This window comes from Pieris brassicae, chromosome 12 (genome assembly GCF_905147105.1).
Source record: "Pieris brassicae chromosome 12, ilPieBrab1.1, whole genome shotgun sequence".
In the NCBI taxonomy this organism is placed as follows: Eukaryota; Metazoa; Arthropoda; class Insecta; order Lepidoptera; family Pieridae; genus Pieris; species Pieris brassicae.
Genome location: NC_059676.1, coordinates 4,889,977 through 4,913,110, shown reverse-complemented (window position 1 = coordinate 4,913,110; position 23,134 = coordinate 4,889,977). Strand labels below are relative to the sequence as shown.

The window sequence follows — 23,134 nt, the reverse complement described above, 5'->3', positions numbered from 1 at the left end:
TCCATACTAAAATCAGTGTTTGTTTTTACAATGTATTTTCCATGTATGAAAGACAACACACTGATATGTTTCAATCCAAGTTTAGAGACACAAACTTAGAATCGTAAGCTACTACAGCACGAGACCTTTGATTTTTGTCCACATAACCGGTAAAATTAAGTACATACGCAATTTGTTATAAATAATACCTCAATATCGTGCCCAAGTCGACCTTTCCAGTCAATTTCAATCCAACTTCATATTTGCAAGCTTTGCCGTTGTCATCCTTGATTTCAACCTGAAAAAGAGAAACACCTTTTAAAATGAATTCATTATTGACGAGTCTAAAATTAAAAAGAAACAAATTATAAAGCACTGTAATGTTACTGTCTAGATATATACACAGCCAAAGACATGAGCTATAATAAGATATATAAAAAGATTTTTGTCAATTTAAGCATGAGAAAAATTTACGCACAAAATACAGTTGATTTCCAGTACACAGATAAGATACTTTTAAATTCCTTTTTTAAATATAATATTTTATTGAATTCTTGAGTCCGAGTTCTTGTTAGCAATACGTCCATCCATTATTTTGTATTTTGTAAAAATAAAAATTAAACTAATGTGTTTTTGTGATATATGGTTTTGCTGGCTGGTCTAACAGACTTCAAGATCTAAGTATAAAATCTTACCTCAGTTATAAACCGTTCATCTGTAGTTAAGAGAGGTTTAAGTGTGTAGCAATTCTTCATTTGGTCATATGCAACTATATGTTTTGGATAATGCTTCATTTTCATTGCTTGGAATATCCTCGCCATAAATTTTTTCGGCTTGTCCGGCTTTATGGCGACGTCGTAGCGATGCTAAAATAACATAATAAAAATAGTGTATATAGTAGAGTCTATAAGTTGAGGAATTGTTTTTAAGGTTAAACAGATAATACACAAATTCAAATAAAATTACTTAAATAATCTTATTATATATCAATCTCCTGTCACGATGTTTGTCCGTGATGGACGCCTAAACTACTTAACCGCTTTTAAATTAAATTGGCACACTGTGAGCAGATAGATCTTTAATTATAGTCGCAATTTTATTTTATTGCAAATTATTTGTCTATAATTAATTGACAGTCACAATTATCTGTTAACTCTAAATATTCTTCTTCCAACAGATGTCGATACTTTTCGACTGGATTGAGTAAGTAATCAATAGATGGCACTGCTATGGTAAACCGACAAACGTGTCATATAAGCTACAATTCAATACCATGATTACCACGTGTTATTGAGGCTAAAGTATAAATTAAATTTATTTTGTAGTAAACGAAATACCGTGAAATTAAATTATTTCTACTTTTTTAAATTTTTGGTGTTAGCATAGCGAACCACGTGTTACTTAGACCGAAGTGTAAATCAAATTCAAATTATAGTGACGATAATACAGTGAAATTATTCTTTCGTGTCACGGTATTAAGGCTAACTAAAACCACATCCACCACCACCCCACAAGGAGAAACGAAGTTCGCGGGGGCAGCTAATACTATAATAAAATGATAACACATTATTGCATAAATATCCAACAAGTTTCTTCTTTCTCAACCATGTAAAGATCACCACAAAACTCCACAATCTTTTACAAACTGGCTGCCAGAAGATAATCTCATCTCATATCAGCAGAAGAAGTCGGGGTTGATCGCCTACTCATTGGTCAAATTCAGACAATTATGGGTATTCACGTAACTAATGCCCTGAGACAAGCAGATTTAGAGTATATAGTGGAGGCAGCAGTTGATGTATTGATGTGAAAATTTCGAGACAAACTCAACCTTCAATATTAAGAAGGAATGATAACGCTTTGATATAAGAAAGTTGCCGGTTCTTACAAAAAAATAATACTTTTAAACATATTTTAAGGCGCTTTTTTGCGTGCCTATTAACTTCCTTCGTTTTTCATAGACATTCACAGTCAATCATATAAGTGATGTTATATGAGATATGTATTTTGAACTATTATAACAAAAAAAATTACACATACAGACATGTGTGCGTAAATTGGTATACAAACTGACCAATATAGTATTGTCTTTTAAAATATCTTTTACACATTAAGAAAAACACTTTTTGAACGGATTAAAGCTATGTATTATTTTTAAAACTTATAAGTTATTTACATAATTCTAAATTTTAAATTTCATTTTCTCTGCAGCTGTGATACTTTTGACATTTAACACCTTTCGTTTTCAGTCACCGTGATCGCGCAGACTGAAAAGTACACGAAACGTCGGAAAAAAATTTAAATTTAAAATTTAGAATTATGTAAATAACTATAAGTTTTAAAAATAATACATAGCTTTAATCCGTTCAAAAAGTGTTTTTCGTAAACTGAGCAATTTTTTTTATCTAACTATTTAACTTTACTGATATAAAACGTACTTACAATTATAAGTGGCTTTATGGTCATGGGTAGATAATTAGTTAGAACTCTCGTAGCATCAGCAGGTACAGGAACCCTAGCCCGTATTTTTTTCGGTAATTGGAACCGGCACACAGCTGATGTTGGTTTTGAACTTGCTGGACGTTGTTGTTCAATTGGTACTTGGGAGGTTGATGGTTTCAGTTCTCTTGGTGCTTGGGAAATCTGAGCAGCACTTTGGCTGTGTGGCACTGGGGCCATAGGTTGAGGTGCTTGCCACGGTGCTGGCGCTCTTACCGCGGCCTGCTGTGTGGCCCCAACTTGTGGATCACTCTGGCCCCAGCCTGGTGTTGGGGCACCTGGAGGTGAAATTAATAGTTTTAAGCAAAATATGATTCAGATAAGATACATAAGAAATATATTGTACGAGCCCCGATGCAAAATAGTTCGTACGTTCGTTGAAGTGAGATTTTTTCTAAATTATTTTTATATATATCTATATAAAATATTAAGCTGTTCTACTATCACATGTCGCGTTACTTATGCCATTTTTTAATTATGAACCAATAAACTATTTTAGCTTTTTAAATTTATACATATTCTGTTTTAAATTCGAAGAAAAAAAATCAAAATAGTTCGTCTAATTGTTAATCGATGCAAAAGATTATACCTTATTTATGTTGCATAATTTAAATTTGTAAAAGTAATTCAGTGTCAGTTGTCAAGAGGGACTAAAACTTCAAACCCGTGTGTGTGAAGAGCTTTGAAAGCTAATAGATAGTGGAATCGATGCTGGCAAATTAAGTTACCAAATATCTAAAGACTTGATACTTCCCAGGTCTATAGTCCAATCTATCATTCAGCCCTATAAAAATAATGGAACTGGTCCACCCCACATCAGAAAATTATCAAAAATAATCGTTGCGCTCAAGCTGGAGAACTCACGGTGCAATGGAAGGACATGATTCAAAGTCAAAAATCATTTATTCATATAGCTTATGAACGTCAAAAAAAAGGAAATATACTTTAAATGCTTCTTATTTTACATTTACTGCCAGTTCTCAAATCAAGGGCATAGAACGGAAGAGAAGAGCTGGCAATAAACTCTCCGCCACTCTTTTCAGTTTCACTCTTTCAAGTTTTTTTGTATTAAACAACGTTTGTAAGGAGCTGCAACCATTACACCATGTTCCACATGACATCTGAAGTAAATAAATGATAATAAAATAAATTAAAAACAAGGATTTGTCTCAGATTGTCAAAGATCCTGTATCAGCAGGAGGCATAGTGAAATAGGAGCACGCACTTACATTCTCGTGGGAACATCACGCAAATACATAGTCGAAATAACTAACATCACCGCATACACGAATTCAAGTACGACCAGTCACCACAAGTAGCACCCGTTCACGAGTATCACGCATGGTCAGCCATCGGATCCCTCGCCATATTTAAGGGAGAGAGACAACCCGACGCATGGACGACATTCACAAAGACGCCTCAGTGGATTTTACACCGCTAAGGAGAAACCACTGTTGATTGCTATACAAAAAAAGAGGCTGAAGTTTTCTCGTGATCATTTAAATTGGAGTTCCGATCAGTGGCGTAGTATTATTTGGAGTGACGAGTCCAAATTTGAAGTGACAGCCGGCGATGAAAGGAAAAATGTGATTCGGAACAAAAATGCGGCATTTCATACTGATTGTCTCAAACGCAAAGTGTAGTTTCCGGCGTCTCTTATGATGCTGCATGTCTGCACAACGTGTTAGTGGTATGCAGTTTGTGGATTGTATAGAACCATCCAATGTTGCAAGGTATCAAAACCTTTTGGAAGAGAATTTACTACCCTCTATTCCGTCACTTAAAGAGTCAAGATTCCTTCATTTTTCAACAGGATGGTGCTTCCTGCCATACAAGGACAACAAAGACATGGCTACTGGCGAAAAGCATCCATACGATCGAATGGCCATCTATCAGGCCGGACTTGTCGCCGATCGAAACCGTATGGTGGAAAATGAAAAAGCTCTCTGTAAAAATCCATTAAGATCGAAGAGCGACTTAAAGGCTAAAGTCATGGCTGTCTGGGAGTCAATTACGCCCGAGGAGTGTGCAGCATTGGTTGTAACCATGCATCTTCGCATTAAAGCTGTCATTGAGAGCAAAGGCGACACAACTAAGCGATAGACGAATTATTTTGCGTGAATGAAAAGGGTAGACGAAAAGTTTTGCGTATGTTTTTTAGAATATTTTTTTACGTTGTAAAGTCATGAAAGAATTTCAGTTATGTTAATATAAACTTTTAAATGTTTCTCAAATTGTATTTTTTAATAAACGTTCTTAATTATTTTAACAATATTTACTTTCTATATTTTACGCTTTGCACTACTTTCCATACTCGACGAACTATTTTGCATCGGGGCTCATATATATATACACTAGGTACTGTAAAAGATGCAATGTATTTTTTTAGTGTTAAAGTATCTTACACTATGTGTGTAACATAACATATTACAGTTAAATACTAGGATACTTAGGTTGTGATTCAGAAACAAGACTCAGAACAATCTATTAGTACCATAAATAATCAAAATCCAACGCACTTACAGGACTTAACCAAGTTTCCAAGAGCTGCTATTGTAATTTTTGACATCCAGATTTTATATAAATGGGTATATTTCTTACTCCAGTTATAATTTCAACTCACCAATAGAAAATAAATTTTTTTAGATTTTATTCTTACTACTAAACAAAAGAGGCAAAATACTATTCTATATAGTAAAGGACATTGTTTGAAAACAATAATTATTTTGACTTGGAACTCTGTACTAGTAACTTATGTAACAGGCACACATTTTTATTACATTAATTTGTAATAAAAATTTAAAGTAGCTATTGGAACTTCAATATTTTATGTTTTTGCAGCATGCTTTCGTAACCTTGCTACAATACATTTACGGCGATTCAGAAAACTAGAACAAAACTATCAGATGTAGTAATAATATGGATACTATTATCTCCCCTACATCCTACCTATCCTACCTATCTAAATGTTAGGGTTCCAGTTCCAGGTACAGAACAATATTGAGAAAAAATTATAAAGGATTTACCTCTACCCCAACCAGCCTGTGCCTGTGCCGGTGCACCTCCACCGCCACGTCCACGGCCACGTCCAGCTGAAGCCGGAGGTGCAGGACTTGGTTGACCAGGACCTGGAGCTGCTTGACTTGGGTTTAAAGGTTTTGGTGCTTCTTGTGACGGTGCATTCTTTTTCTTCTTCCTAGGTTTCCTAGGACCTCCATCACCCAGCAGTGAAATACCATCGTCATCAGCCTCTGCCTCTTTCTGAAGTGGTGGATCTGCTTTCGTAACTTCCTGAGTAGCAATAGCTGATGATGTGGAAGGTTGATCTTCCAGGGACAGCAATCCTAAGCCTCCTCCAATATCCTCAGACTCTTTTTTTCCTTTCTTTTTACCCCCTGAAATATTTTAAACAGAAAAATATTCTGAATTAATGAAAACATTATTTCATAAAAAATATATTTTTAATTAAGGTAATATAGACATCAATAAAAAACAAACGGCAAAGAAACTGAGTCAACTGCCATCATCTTTGTTTCTACTTGGGATCCGTTAATTTTTTTTTTTTAACTATTTTACTTATATAACGAGATATTTTTTATTGTTATTGATCATATATAACCAATTTCATTTAAACAACAAATATAATTAGTGTTATAAAAAAGAAATGCAAATAGCTGATAAGTTCGTAGTTGGTCCCAAAGTTCTGTCATAAAAAATTATTGCATTCTATTTTTGAATGTTTGACTATTGTTTTAAAATAAAAAAAGCAATCACTTTCCGTAAATTTTTCACGATGATGTGGATATTGAAAGAAAACAGAATAGCTGTTATTGCGTTGCACCGCTGTGGGCACTCGCCGAGTACCATATTCAAGTTGCTCAATTTGAATATAATGCTTAGGTTTGTGTACAATACTATTGATAGGTACAATGAAGTTTCCAAGTAAATAGCTTGCCGGCCACGCTCCGCAAGAACACCAGCAGTAATCAAAGCTATTAAGGCGCGGATAGCAAGAAATCCTGTCCGAAAACAGAAGTTGATGACAAAGTGTCGTTAGGAAAACAATAAAAAAGGTTATAAATGAAGATCTTGGTCTACAAGCATACAAAAAAAGCGTGGGCACTTACTTAATGCTCGTTTAAAAGCAATAACGCTTAAGAGATCGCGGGTGTTAAAAACTGACATCGTGATATCCTCTTTACGGACGAAGACAATTTCGATATTGAAGAGAAGTACAATTAACATAATGATAGAATTTACGCTAGTTCTAAAGAAGCTGTAAATAAAGTTACGAGGATGCAACATGGACATCATCCATCATCAGTAATGGTCCGGTTGGGAGTGTCCTATTACGGGCCAACTGAGGTCGATTTTTGCAAAAGGGGGTCAAAACAAGTGCAAAAGTGTACCAAGCGACAGTTTTTGATCGGCTTGTTAAAGACCTGCCCAGCACGCTATTTGCGGGACATCGCTTCATGTTCCAGCAGGACTCTGCGCCTGCACACAACGCCAAGACCACTCAAGCCTGGTTTGAGCGTCTAAACATTGACCTAATTAGACATGAGGATTAGCCTTCCTCCAGTCCGGACCTTAATACTTTGGACTACAAAATTTGGCAGGTCTTACAGAGAAAGGTCTGTGACAATCTCCATTAAAAAAATCATTTTAAGAGTCTGAAGTCATCATTAAAAAAAACAGTCACTGAAATTGACATGAATATGGTGCGTGCTGCCATAGACGACTGGATGCGGCGCTTAAGGAACTGTATTAAAAATAAGGGAGGTAATTTCGAATAATTTTGTATATGCTATTTGTATTCCTTAATTAATGTACTATAAATTGATATATCACTCTTAAAACCTGATAAGTACTTTTGTTTTAATCATTATTTATTTATATTTATGGCAGAACTTTGGGACCGACCACGTAATTAACATAATTAATATACAATCAACCAAGCATACTACTACTAGTTCACAGAAATGAACACTTTACCTTTGGAAATCAATCAAAATTTGATAATGAAAGATATAACTATAATCATAAAGGTAATATGCCCATAGGTAAGGTAGATCATTAACATTTTTTTTTAAATTATAATCATAGAAAATAAACAAGTCAAGAGTAAAGAACATTAAGTAAGGTTTATAAAAGATAATAAAGCTTATTATTTGACAACTATTAAATTTATTTCAATAATTACAACATTTTTAGTACTGTACCTTAACAAAATGATCAAATCTCAAACAAGCTTTATCCAAACACAAAAACAAGATTTTTTTATGTCATTTGAGTAAATATACTATAAACTAGTGTAGCTAACCCATAATGTTTAATTGACTGATGTTTGAACTTCCCTATTAAAAAAATGTTACAAGAATATTCAGTCTTCATCAGAATTCATATTTTCTATATGTGTATCAGTAAGTTTTATTTTTATAAAAATTATGGTACCTTGAGGGGATTAAATTCACAGAGTGATATCAAATATTTATATTTAGCTGTCATTATTTTCAAGGTATTGGTGGGAGCATTGTTAAGCGACTCAACATTATTTTGTCTATTTCTAGTATTAGCATGTCAACGAAAATCAATCAACATTGACTTAGCTTCAAGTAATTAATAACATATGGATTACTTGGATACACTTTAATCTCTCTAATCTAACCTTTTTTTATTATTTAAATATAGTGTGTATTGATTTAAGATTTCTTCTATTACTGGTTTTAGCTTATTATTATAAAATGTAAACATTATTGTTGTAAATAAAGCAAGTTAATATTATATTTAAAACGCCAGGCGGCCATGGCGAAATGGTCAAGTAACAGATATCTTTGTTTATAACAGCTGACAAGCTGAATTGCCCGATACAACTAACAAACAAACAATGACTCCTGTGTATATGTTTAAATTTTCGAGAAAGGAAATATCACAACATTCCGTGTTGAATTATGCAAAAAAACGATTTTAGCAAAAATGCAGATTTGTTTTTTGTCGCCATTGATATAGACATATAAAAATCTTTAAGATACATTTATGCCTTATAGCTATCAATACTCTGAACTATCTTACCTCTACCCATAATTGATGTTTTCTGTTATATCTGAAAAAATATTTTTAAATGTAAATATGAATTCTCAATGAATAGATAATTTTGGTAAAGATTGTATTTAAGTAACTCTATACCATATAATGTGTAAATTTTTGCCTAGATTATATTACATTGAAATTAGTAGGAATAAGGAGTTTAAACCTATAGATGTGAAACATAAGAACGATTTACTATTATAGTAATACATATCCCTTTTTTAGTCATGATTTACCGATGACCTATGCACCATATTGGTGTATTAATAGAATTGGTATTGATACAACGAATTACCAAAGAATCCTTTAGATAAGTAAATTATGTTTATAAAATAAATACTATATAAACACAGCAACATAATAAGAATTTACTTATAAATAAAATATAATAATAATGTAAAAGTTTACCCACCAAATAAACGAAATGTCTTGTATCCCAGTTTACAATGGAGATATTGATTTCGTTGAAATGAATGATTAAGCTGTTTTTTAACACTACTCGGCTCAATGATATTTACTATTTATTAAGATTAAGAAATAGCAACAAATAGCAGGGCTGTATAGTGTAAACAATATAAATAATTGTTTTAACTGCCAGTTGTCAATCTATCAGAAATATTGCATCAGCAATATGTAAGGGGGTTTCCCCAAACAAAAATCAATTATCTAGAACATTCTATTTACAGAAATTACGTAAAACTTTATAGTATATAATAATTATAATATTTGAATTTCAAATATATATAATGTTACAGGGTTTGGGGTAAATATGTTTGTGTAAAAGCACAGATTAAGACTATGAGCGAGTGTGCTAAAGTCTGACAAGCGAGTGGGACGTGGATTTATTTCGAATTCTTCATATGGACACACTGCGGAGTGCGGACTGTCAAACTAAATGTCACTAACTTGTTGTTGTGTGATTATTGTAAATTTTCGTGCGAAAAAATGTCGAAACCCTTTAAGAGTAGTGCCCATTACAGGTTGCTGTGTACAATGACAAGCAAGTATGAACAGAGAAAGGAAAATATGATCAGCGCTTCGAGGAAAAACAACGATTTTTTGATGAAATTATTTCAGCTTGAAGTAAGTACAACCTAAACACTGATACTTGCTCTAAATTTTAACAACTTAAAAAAGTAGTTGGTTTAAAAAACTTTTAAACCCAGAACCAATGAAAAAACTTTTGCTTCTATTAATCATGTTTTAACATGAAGATTAATTATTTCTTGTTTTAAGGACTGTCTGATGACGTAATTTTAAATGTAAGATCCAAGAATTAGTCAAAGATGAAAGAACTCAAATATGTTGAGAAAAAGGTCAGAATACCACCGAATCCAGTTATTTGGCCCATTCATCTAAACTAATAGATTGGTAACTAACAGATTTCATTATATTTAGTCCATTGTTAGTGATAATAATAAGCCATCTAACCGAATTATTGTTATTATTGCAGAAGTTGGTGTCAACATAATTAGGCCAATAAAAAAAGAAGGTTCCTTAATCCAAGGTGTGTCAAACACACCAGGAAAAAAAGGGACTTGTCACTCCAGAGTTTCAAACTTAGATGATTTTAACATGTCAACAATTCTTAATAAAATAAATTAATTTCACTGTGTGAAGACTCAAGTTCCAACAATAATACCTTTGTAAGCAGAACTGCAAAAATCCATTAGATTCACTGGATCTCTAGAGACTTTGAGGACAATATTTTTAAAGAATGGTTTTGAGTTTAAAACTAATAGAAATGAAAGATTCTAATTGAAAAGTTTAAATTTTTGCTCTGATATCCAGTTATCTTAGAGCTGTATAAGTGACAAGAAGGAAAGACCTTTACCTGGATGAAACATATGTCCACCAAAATTACTAGCCAAAAAAGTCATGGCAAAGGACCAAGTATGAGTGGAGTAACTGACAAAACTTCTAAAGGTTTTTGTAAAATAAATTTTGACTTTTTTGGAATGATTTTCAGAATGTTTGATTGTTATTTTTATTACTATGTTGTTATTTTTTAAGTAAAAGATACATCATAGTCTATGCTGGCTCTGAGAAGGGTTTTTGCATTATTGGTGTTCAGAACAAAAATCTAAAATGGCTGATTACCATGATGATATAAACCGCAATAACTTCATGAGATGGTTGGAAGAAAAATTGAGACAGAATTTTACTGAACCTACTTGTAATGGATAATGCAAGTTATCATGTAACTCAAATTAAGAAGCCACTTACTAGAGCAGTTTAAAGGCTGATATTTAGAAGCAACTCACCAAAAATGATATTCTCGTTGACAAAACTTTTACAAAAGCTGAGCTTTTGTGTCTTTTGTGTGGCAAGTATGAATCTAGGCATGCCAGCTGCCAAAATGGAATATTTAATAAGAAAATGTTTTACCAGTGTGACTGCTGATGACTGGATCCAATGGATCATGGGATTACTGTTGAAAATAAGTACATGGTAAAAGACAGAATAACAAGAGGAACCTGAACCATTTCTCATCCATGTTCATGACAATAAAAGTTACAGCGATGAATCATTTGAAGGTGTCAAACTTCTTAAATCAGATTTTGGTTATGGTTCCTAATGAATAAATATTTTTAAGTTTAAATTGAGCATCTTTATATTTCCTGTTTTATGCCTGATAACGTGATACTACACGCACCATTGTCCACAAACGCTGTATTTGACCATCATTTAAATTATTAAGAATGAGACTTCTTTAAGAAGTAGTCAAAATCTGTGACTGATATTTGCATCCACAAGGTAAAGAAAAAAATAAGACTTTTAAAACTGGAACCTAATAGAAACCGGAACACTTTGCTTTAATTATAAAGTTTTAAACACATTTCGTTTAAATGAAGTCAAATAAAATCAAGAGAAATGGTTTTTAAGAGTATATATACAGATCTTACAAAGTATGTATCATTGCTTTACCCATGTTTTACACACTTAAAAGAAATGTTTCTCTTTTAATTTGGTATAACGCACTTCACAAAAATTATTTTAAATAAGTCAGACCATATCTATTATATAAATCATATTCTTTTAATACTAATTTCATCGCTGTCACTATTTCAGAAATTACATCGTTTACGTTTTAATCAGGTAATTAATTTACTTAACAGAAACCTTAATTAATAAATAAAAATGTAGGTACACTCGTTGATTTAATACAATATTTTATAGTTCTCATTAAAAATATAATATTTAAGAGCATTTTAACACGGCTCCCATACTCTGCCGGATATCCTGTATATACTTTTGAATAAACTTACTAAGGTAGATCGATATTAAATAATTAACTTACGCCTACGTGTTACCTTAACGCATTCCCGCTTCATTAATTTGGCTACATCACATATTCAAAACGTGTGAACAGTCACGTAAGCTATTTGGTATATGTTGATGTTTATGGTGTTCACAATACGCTAATGACATGTGCGTATGTCAAAACGGTATTCGATTGACATAACGTTGTTCGGCCTGTTGATTCAAAAAGTTTTGTTTCTGAATCACATTCTAATTGCAAATATATTAGAGGAGAGCTCATCATCATGCATTCAATCATTCATTTTTTTATGTAAGTAATAGGCGGCAAACAGGCAGTAGGCTCAACTGATGTTAAGTGATACCGCTACTCTGGACACTCACATTTTCATAAAGCTTGCGAGTGCGTTGCCGGCCTTTTAAGAATTGCTACGTTTTTTTTCTTGAAATACCCTAAGTCGGAAATACTTCAGAGAGCAGCTGCTTCCACATGGTGGTGCTACCTCACACCAACACTAGGTGCCTTAAGAAACCCTCAGTTGTGGAACGACGGACGTCAAGGTGATACTTCATTTATTTTTTTATTTTATTAAAGTATTCCAACAGCTACTCATTAAACAATTATATACAAAAGCCAAAAACGGAATACACATTCAAACAAAACATAAAGCACAGTTTTACCTATTTATACAAAAAAATATAACAAAGTACTAATTCATACTAAATTCTAGATTATATGTATAAGTTCTAAGATTCATTGATCATTATAATAAATATTTAATATAAAGGAAGAATAACAAAGCCATTATTAATAAAACATACCAGAGTTTTTAAAATATTTTTTTAAGCATTCTTTAGTCACATTAAATATATGTATTTGCTGCTAATTTGTGTTATAATCTGAAGGTATACGATACATGGCTGAGTTAAATAAATAAATAAAAAATGTGTTTATTCATTTTAAGTACAATTGCATTACAATATGTAAGATTTGGGAACCCCTTTTAAGTAAAAAATACCTGTGTCAGGGTTTCCAGCTTAACTAACAAACTTAAAATATTTAATTTATATATAATTTAGTTACATCTTTTTTTTATTATTGATTTTTAATTGTTATCAACACGCTTGAGTGCATAAGTGAGTGTGTGAGTGAGTGACTGAGTCAGTGAGTGAATGAATAAAGTCTTTAACTACATACTAGGCCTCAGAAGAAGCTCTAACTCTGCGTAGGGTATGTTCATGAGCCAGTCCTTTAGTCGTATTTTTAGATTGTAGACGGTAAGCGGGTAGATGTTAAGCAGCCTATTTAATTTATTATAGATGTAGTCTGCTTGCATATTGCGTCTGGCAAAGTCAGTCCTTACGGTCTGACCGACAACAACATCCCTATTTATTTTTAAGAACAGCCTACTATCAAATGGTACCGCTCTGTTTGGGTTTAAAATTAGACTCAGGACATACAGCTTCATAACGGAAAGTAATTGGCTGAGATGATAAAGCTCTTCCGATGGGAATCTGTTTGGCCGGAACAGCATGACCTTTTGAGCATGAGCATAAGCATGAGTTACGTATACAGTTTTTATTAGACCGAGGTATCTGGAATAGTTGGGTTTGCCTTGTATTGTATGATGAAGGGGTGTGAAAAAGTAAAAGCGACAATAAGTCAGGCAGTCAATTAAACCGTCGCAAATAAAAACATTAGGTCGTATTGTTTACGTCTACATTCAAGGGATTCAATACGAAAGTACTTGCAGGAATCTATGTAGCTACTATACTTTCCTTTATACATCCTTAATATTTAATAAACTTTTTGGAATGTTCTCTATTTCTTCGATGTATTTCTTGTAAATGGGGGACCAAACAGTCATTTAATACAATTTATGTTATTGAAAGGTTTGCATACACGTTAGACGAAGCCAAGTTGTTTATATGCTTTTTCTGTTATATTATTCCCAAATCTCCAATTAAATTCACCTGTTTAATTGTTGTATCTCTTATTTTATAACAAAATTGTATTTTATTATGTTTGCGAATGACTATATACTATTAGCCGGAAAATTATGTTGTGTTAGGCCTGAAATATTAATATCATTTAAAAACATTGCGGAGGTATTTTGTATTTTAGAAGTCCCTCTTTTTTAATAGAATAGGTCCTAGAGGCGCCCAATTAATATTTGGGAGGTTAAATTCACCGACTATTATAAAGATATCACTTAAATTTGTGTCTATTATACGGCTATACGACGAAATAAACGTTTCAAGTCTTTCAGCCTGCAAAGAGTCTGGAGGTATATAGACAATGCCGATATGGGGATTGCGCCGGTTGACTTTTGTTGATTATAGGGTATAGCTATCCAGAGTGTTTGAACACTATTGCAACAGGTATTAGTCCGAACAACTCTGAATACTCTCCATGGTAAATGCGGAAGACGATGCATAGAGACTGAAATGCTTGTCCATATTTTCCAAAATATCGCTAGAACCAGCAAAACAGATGTATTTTTACTAAGTTATATTGAAACGTATGAAAAATCTTAGTGTTCCACAGGCACTGTGTTTTTTAATTGAGCGAGAGCGATTGGAAATTTTTTAAACAGTAAAAACTGTTATAATTTAAAATGACACATTGCTCCGGATTTGAAATAAATATCCATTAGTTGACACCAAAGAAGGCCAGTCTATGAACCCTAGATGTCGGAAGTAGAGACAAGGCCTCCACATCCTTCCTTCCGGTCTTATCTATTCCACTTAATTCCACGTCACCTTTAAAAAAATTAAGCGTTCAATATATTTTCTTATGTACTATTTAAAGGTAGTTTTAATACGGCCTTCAAGTTTCATATATTACATTTGAAGATATTTTTTGAATGGACATTTGAATTATATTAACGTTATTATTTTTACCAGTTTATACTGATATGGATTACCATAATTATTGGGAGACTTCGAGGTTATTGGAGTAACACTTTGGTTTCATTATGTCAATTTCATATTCTATATTTAATTTTATATTAGAAAGAAAACAAATAACTACAATTTTTGAGGTCTTGATTTCGTTTCACCAGTTCTTACTATTAGATATTTTCTCTCACCGTACAAGCGAGTGTAACTTTCGCACAACAAACAATACATTTCATTGCCAAGGTTTCGAACCTACGACCTCACAGACGACCGTTGCATGCAGAAACCACTAGGCCAACACGAACATATGATATCATAACAAAAATATTGATTAAAAAATGCAACGAATTAAAAGGCGTATATAATATATTGTTAAAACATATTTTAATTTAGTTATATATTTTCTTTTTAACTGTCTTCAACGTATCTCTTGTTGGTAATTGAAACGTGACGGCTTTCAGGTAATAGGAAAAGATCGGTCTACCTTTACCTATAAAATAATGATGGACCACGCCTCGTTCTGGCAACGGGAACTTCCTTATTATACACATTAGCAATTTTATAAAGAAGCAAACTTTATAAGGTGTTAGAGGGTAATCTGGATTTACAATACCGAATTATAAAATTAGAAAACATTATTTATGAGAGTCATATGTATATAGTAAACCGATAAATTAAAATACTTTTTCTGTGGTAGTCAGATTTACAAAGTCTGTAACGGAAATGGATCGTTCTGGTATATATGATTGAGTACTAGAGAAAAAAAATTATGTGTAATTATCAATGACAACATATTATACAAAATATGTACTTTTATATTATATATCGCGTTTTCTGTCTGTATTCGGGATAAATTTAAAAATCACTGCTCGAATTTTCTGCACCAATATTCTACAATTATTCATGAGGACAGTTTAGGTAAAATATTTTTAATGTCAACGAGCGAAGCCATATGTGTGAAGGGTTGAGCATAACATCATCAAATCGTCAAGGCATAAATATCAATCACCGTATGGCTACTTCAAATCATTATATACTAACATTATTCACTGTTATTTGGACCGATTCAGTTTGTTTGACGCAATATGGTGGCGTAGATATATCAATATACAAAGATTATACAACCAAACATACAATCATATAAACTTGATTACCAACTTATGCCGGGTCTGCTTTATTTTTTTCTAAGTAACCGGCCAAAGGGGGCAAGGGGCTCATCTTATGTTAAATGTAAAGTGCCCATGGACACATTGCCGGAAGCTTCGCAAGTGCGTTGCCGGCCTTTCATTCCTTCCGATATATATATTTATTATCATTACGTAATTAATAACTAGCACATAGGTATAACTGCGAAAACTGTATGATATCGTGACTAATATGACAATTATTTTCACAATGTAAGGTTAAGTATATAAAACAATGTCATTAGCAATGCTTTTTTAAATTATTAACTGCGTTTAGTTTTAAATAATTTATGCTGGTGACAGCAACTTAAAGCAGAGTTGGAGTTCAAACATTTAAAAGAAATTGAGACCTTTGCCGTTCTTTTTGGTGTTAAGACTAAATATAATAAATATTGGCGACCCTTTGCCAGGACTGAGGGAGGGAGGGACTGTATGTTTTTCTTTCAATATTTAATTAATTATATTACAATAATTTGTTGTTAGTTAAATGTGTTGAAGAAATATTACATAAGTATGTTAAATTATGTATATTTTCCAAGTCTCGTGTAAGATTTTAAAGGTAAGGATTTTTGAAGTTACGTTTTTGAATGAAGAGGTTTGTATGCAGCAATAGTTACATTAATAATGACGGGATAATGTGTTAAAAGTATTCGTTGTTTTTTTTTAATTTTGGTGAAAATCAACCGGTGAAACCTCACCTGGCCTCAACGGGCTCCTGGCCAGAGGGCTCACGGGTGCTTGCCGGCCATAAGAATTAGTCCATTTTTAAAAACCATTCAAACCTAACGAGGTACAGTTCCAGGTGAGCCGAAGAGACCCGGTAAGACTTGGAATGAGATAAACTGCGTAGATCAAGACTGAATGCGATGAAAGTCACTAGTTTTTAAGTTCATTGCAAAAACACGAATCTTTCCTTTTTTATGTAATTATAAACCTGTATCTGAAATATTAGAATGAATTGAATTATTGTATAATTGGTTCTCTACGTGATATAACGTCAGCGTAACGAAAGTTGTAATTTGACACAAGTGCCGGCGAAGCGTGCCAAGTGATCTTGGCACAAATATTGTTAAATAACGAGATTTTTGCGTCTATTTTATTACTTGAATGTTTAAAATGCGTCTACAAGGTGAAGGTATTATGTTGACTATCTATTTTTATGATATCAGCCTTAACTGAACGTTCATATCGCTGAAGTGTCTAGAGAACATTTTGGAAATGTTTTTTGATAATTATGCTTAGACGTTAGATGTTAGTAAAATAATGTTTCAGTATTCAAAAATAGCCATATCTATATAAAATATAAATAGCAAATTAAAGGAGGCAACACACAAATGGATGGAACAATTCTCAGATGTAAATTTAAACTCGATTAATAGTTGAATGATGCTCCACCAATGAATGCTTATTGGAAATTTCACCTCACGGCTCATCCTTCTTAGGCAATTCTTTGGATCTCCGCCATTAAGTTGTGGAATAAGCTGCCCGACTCCATACGATTGGCTACCTCCCTAACATTTTTTAAAACTCTTCCATTTCAACATAACGATATCCTTTTGTAATTCTTGTATTGCATCGCCATTCATGAATCTGTGATATTAGCGTTTTAGTTTTTAATTTGTTTTTTTAATTGTTGTTTTGTATTACTTTAGATTAAAGTTCTATATTTTTTATAAGATTTGGTTATTATTTTTTAGTCTTTTCCTACCTTTACGGTTGCCTGGAAGAAGTCACTCGCTAGCGATAAGGCTACACGTTACATCCCTTATAATTTTTATGTATCATGTTATTTGTTTTTGTATAAATGTAACGAAGTGTGAATAAATAATGGCTAATCATGGAAAAATGACACAGAATGTTATAACAAATGCTGAAAGATATTCCATTATTCTTGTTTTAATAGAACTGGCTTGGAAAAAATGCAATAGTGTTTACTGTGGGCGCCCTCTGGCCCATCCATGGTGACATAGGACATATTCATTTTTGAATATACGTGAATAAATTAATTACTGAGTAAGTAAGTCATCAGTATTTTATATCTTACATTATTGAAACATAAAAACATACTTTAAATTAAAATTGTTTAAGAAAAATATATCAAAAATAATTATAATACATAACATACACATACATACGTTTTACAATAAAGATTTATCGTATATCATTTTTATACGATAATAATCATTTAATAATTAATCTTAAAGTAATATTAATTAATATTGATTCGCCTGAATGAACCTGTGATGTTGATGTGCTCTTTGGATCGTTGAACCATAGACTACAATTGGGTCAGTGTCTACAAGTTCAATGTTGCGAGAAGGTTACTAAATTATCATAATAAATTCATCCATAGACAATAAAGTTTTTGTACGGCATTTAATGAAAATCAAATACCGACATTAATTATTGACTCAATCATTAGTAACCGCTGGCACTTTTTCAATTAATGACATGCCTAAAATTCGGGAATTAGCGCTGCGTGCCTCCCGTATGTCAAATACGTATGGGATTTGATTCTGTGGGTAAAAATCATGTGTCAGCAGTTAACGACGGAAATAGAGCTGACATCGTATACCTCGTATATGAAGTTGGTAAGCTTACTGAAATTGAACTTCAGTTCATGCCGTGATGTATATGTAAATATTATTATAATTAATAAATATTGTATATATTTTTATAATTTAATTATTGAAAATAGGAAACCCGTACTTTTTAAGTTATACGCAGCAGAAATATTGTCTGACCCATTGCTGTTAATAAATCTGATTGATAAAAATTATTTTGTTACTTGCTTAAAATACTTAGAATATACCATATGAGTTACATTAAAACCTTATAAAATCTTAAACAAATTTATTATTTTATACAATTATTGAGAAACGCCCAAAACTTGCTCGTTTTAAAGAAAATATGTGTAATATCCGATCCAATTTACTCTAAAGTTAATCAATGCTAAGTACATCAAGGCTTTATAAAGTATTTCGCAATATTTTGTTAATATACGTATGTCAAAAGCAATATATACTAGATATTATTAACTTCAGTGACTTAAAAGTTTCTTCTTATCCTATAGTGTAATCTCTTTTCGAAGGTTGGTGATCATCTTGCCTACTTTAATTTTTAATGCCGCGCTTCTGAACATCACCTGGTGCTTGGACCAAACCATTGCCGACGATTCTTTAACCAAGACGTGCGTCTCCGGCCTAGTCTCTTTCAAGGTATTACTTTGCTTTGAATTTAAATGAGCTCGGAGAACATTTAAGACTTGGGCTGTGTAAAAAATTCCATTGCTCCTAGGCCAAGGCAAAAAAAAAGAATTTGCGTTGGATTTAGATTGATAGATAAAATATAATTTTATTTATATGCCTATGTATAGCTATTATGCAACGTACTCATACAACACAAATAATAAAAATACATTTTTTTATGTAATTTTAAGTATACACTCACTAACGTACGCATAGACATAATAAGACGTAATAGTACAAATATTGTTAAAAAAGACAGACTTTAAATATTGTATCCCTGAAATAATAGGCGTAAAACTGACAAGGTTTACATATAATTATTCTTCACATAATATTACGTAGGGATTTGATAAAATAAAAAATGTATCCCATTCACTGGCATTGTCCAATGCCTGCGGCCATTCACCTTCGACAGCGGACCACAGATTTTGCGGAAGTATTATTGTACCTTGTTTTGTCGCTATCTAGATTTTTATCGACATACCTTGATGACACTAGAACTTAATAGTTTTATTTACTGGATGAGTGTAATTTTTGACCACTTAACCGACTGTTTATTGAAGAATGTAGCTGGGCTACAAGAGAACAAATCATATTTTGGATATTGATGAAATTTAAATACTGTATAATAATCATTTAAACTTGTCCCTAGCCATATGTTATTTTAATTTTTCGGGGAAAGCTATGGAGATATAGGAAATACAAACTTAATTTAATTACAAGAAGAATCTTGGTTGTGATAAGGAAATACTTTTCCCTCGTCTAAAACTCGCGCTACAAGGTATCAGAAACATCCGTGCGTGCATATATCAAAATCTAACAAGATTATGTCTAATATATATTAGGAAGGACATAAGAAATCCAAGAGGTGGTACAAATAAACAGCCCATTGTAAAGCTACCAACAATATATGTATGTGAAAATGGAATGCTCAGTGTGACTCCCGTAAGTCAAAAACATATTGAGGGCCATTTGAGGTTTGTTTGGTTTTGAGGTTTGTTAGTAGTTAGTGTGTCTAATCAAGTGTGTCTAATCTTTCATGAAATAATATTTTTCTACGCTATCTGACGATGCTACCATCTCATAGTGTGCACTATGCATAGATATATAAATTTATATAAAGTTATGGGCCGAAGGATAAGTTAAAAATTACAAGGCCTAAAATAAATAAAGGATTGTATTTGAGCTTAATTTACACTGAAATTGACTTTTATCAACCCGTTTATAAACGACTTAAATTCTTAAGTATAATTGCTTATTATCACTGCGTTAATTGATTTTACGAAAAAAAATATTTATATGGCCTAAGTAAATATAATATATATTTACTTAGGCCAAACTAAAGGCTCGTATTCCAACCACACCTGAACATTGACTTGAGAACTGGTGTCAAAGTTTATTGTCTTGTTTTGTCTGTTTCTCATCTTTTTAGTTATGATACACGAATTATACTAAACGACTTCAGTTAAAAGTTCAATATTAATTACATTGTTTTTTATGCTGCGATTTTTTGTTGAATATTCTCTGGAAGCGTCTCTCGTCTGATGCCAGATGCAGCAAATCTTCTGCGGTAATACTTTGGCAGTTACATTTTTTTTTATCTTGACTTCTACTGACTATATAACTCAAGTAGTACTTATAATAAAACTAGTTATAAATGACAGGATAAGGCCTTTACGACACATGAAACTCGTAGACCGAGTCTTTCACTGAAATTCGAAACAAAAAGGCTGACGTACATGTCACGTGCTTTTGAAAAAACACGAAAGCTGTTTACGAATAAAGTATTCAATTCGGTATTAATTTATATATAATATTTGAGATTATAATCTATATCTATGGGAAGGATATCCAAACCGATCGGATCAGAAGCTCAGACTTAGCAAAAATAAAACGATACGATATCAGCGATTAACTTAAGTAAATAATTGGTTGGAATTGGTACAAAGAACCCAAAAGACGTCATGTAACAACGAAACTATATTCGATTGGAAGAGGCGTTTTGAGAGAATATGATTTTTTTACTAAGAATATACGTGTAAAAGATGGATTCAATGAGTGAAATGGAAATAAAATAAAATAATAAATTAATGTATTAAAGAATCATAATTAAAATATGTACTGATTTTGATACTTTAGTCACGTGACAGAAATCGACGATGATACGAGTATAACATGCTTGTAAATAAGGTCTTCGCCTGTCAATTATAATATGTATATTTGTGCAATTTGAGACAAAACGCAGTATTGTTTACGAGTTTGGTACGTCACAGGGACTGGAACAACGCCATCTTGCCTAGAGCTATCTTGTTTTGGCGGCCAATACTTGTCATATAATCTGGTCACTTGTCATGTAGCATGTTTCCGGTATGAGAACTCAATATTAAAATCGGAATCGCTATTGAATCCAGTATGCCTTTCGACCAATCATTATAGAAAAATAATGTATACGTATATATAAAACATAATTTCACATTAAATAAACGCGTTCAAAGCCAAACTATGACTTATAGATTTGTTTATATTATACTTTTACGGTAAAGAAAACATAGCTCAACGGCACTTTCAACAGTGTACACAACTTATTGAAGACAGAAGTCATTCAAAAAAGCTGTTAAATGTCAAAAGAAGTTAAACATTCTTTCTACATAGTTTCTTCATACAAGTTGCCACAGACTTAATTATAACTAACCTTATATTTTATCTATTAGATACCGGTAAGTGCTATTTAACTTAAGTCGAGGTTTGTGAGTCGTTAAACAATGCGAGTTATCAGTAAGATACGATAAAATAGTGCAAATTAATTTAATGAATAAATTGCTGTGTTGTAATTAAAATGTATCTTTGTGCGACACAATAGCTTTTATTGTTAAAATATAACCTTGACTTGGTTGTGATATCTTTGCATAAAATAAATTTTTACAAACTGTAATTAAGCCCTTTTTAAAATAATCTGATACATTAGATTATTTTATGCATAATTTTCTCAATAGGCGTGTCACATATAGAGATAAATTATACGTTTAAAATCAATGAAATAGACTTCGCTGAGAAAATTTTACTAAATCAAATGTAAATCATAAGTTACCCCAAATGTGTTTTAGTACCAGAACTTTGTATTTAATCATTGTAAAATCTTATGCAATAATTACATAAGATTTTTATTAAATTTGTTAAAACATATTTTGTAAAATTAATTTCCTTAATTCATATTTCTGATCCACGAGTTGCTTTACTAATAAAATAGTTTATGTATCCGGAAATTAATTTACATACTATTTACCTTATTGGGTTGTAAATAGAGAGGAAATCCTTAAGGTATCATTCCGTTATAGTTATTATACTACTTTATAATTTTTCAACCCCAAAAGACACAAATAGTTATGTTTCGTTAAAGGCCTGTCTGTAACTTCCAATAGCGATACCAACAGCGATTCTGATTCCAATAATAAGGTTTTGTGCCGATCCCAAGGATGTGACATAAGCGCTACGGTTATTGAGAGAACTACATCGAACTTGCATACAAAAACATCGAGTTTATTCTCAAAAATTTATTCTTTTCAGGGAATCTATCAAACTTTTGGCTTATAAGCCATAGTTCATTATAAAGTGGAATCATTTGTATTTTGTAGCGAATACTCCCTAACCGATTTCAGAAATTAATTCACAATTAAATGCTACACTGTTAAAACATTATTAGTCAAGCAAAGACAGGCATAATAAATATTTAACAATCATAATTTCTCAGAAATTTGTTTGACAGACAAATTATTTAAAAAATATTATCAAATAAATAAATAAATTTAAATACGTTTTGTACACGTAGAAAGCCTATACGAAATAAGGGATTCCTCAAAGATAAGATATCAATGGAGCGGCTGTAACCTGGAGGTCACGGTCTGTCCTATATAACTGGAACTCACAACTGAAGCACCTTACTACCAGATCCAATCTCACGCAGCCAACACCAAAGTA

At 32.2% G+C, this 23,134-nt stretch overlaps 2 protein-coding genes and 1 long non-coding RNA gene across 5 annotated transcripts in view; 2 read left to right on the top strand and 1 right to left on the bottom strand.

The window, feature by feature from the left end:
- LOC123717561 (protein argonaute-2) overlaps positions 1-11,950 on the bottom strand; it is a 29,910-nt gene extending 17,960 nt beyond the window's left edge. The window contains exons 1-6 of one of the 3 annotated variants that reach the window (XM_045673626.1): positions 11,880-11,950; positions 8,551-8,581; positions 5,505-5,873; positions 2,422-2,756; positions 675-845; positions 189-277 (exon numbers count right to left, since the gene is read on the bottom strand). In XM_045673626.1, coding sequence (XP_045529582.1) covers positions 189-277; positions 675-845; positions 2,422-2,756; positions 5,505-5,873; positions 8,551-8,560 — 974 coding nt within the window. In that variant the 5' untranslated portion in view covers positions 8,561-8,581; positions 11,880-11,950. Of the gene's footprint in view, positions 1-188; positions 278-674; positions 846-2,421; positions 2,757-5,504; positions 5,874-8,550; positions 8,582-8,977; positions 9,229-10,953; positions 10,972-11,879 lie in introns of those variants that run through there. The other 2 variants (XM_045673625.1, XM_045673624.1) reach the window with 2 other exon arrangements.
- LOC123717563 lies at positions 9,441-11,161 on the top strand. The gene is made up of 3 exons (XR_006754839.1): positions 9,441-9,648; positions 9,802-9,936; positions 10,019-11,161. It is a non-coding gene; the product is annotated as an uncharacterized LOC123717563 (long non-coding RNA).
- A 10,982-nt stretch (positions 11,951-22,932) lies between the features above and the next one.
- LOC123717562 overlaps positions 22,933-23,134 on the top strand; it is a 33,706-nt gene continuing 33,504 nt past the window's right edge. Inside the window, exon 1 of the mRNA XM_045673627.1 lies at positions 22,933-23,131. The gene's annotated coding sequence lies outside the window, so the exon portion shown is untranslated. The remainder of the gene's footprint in view (positions 23,132-23,134) is intronic.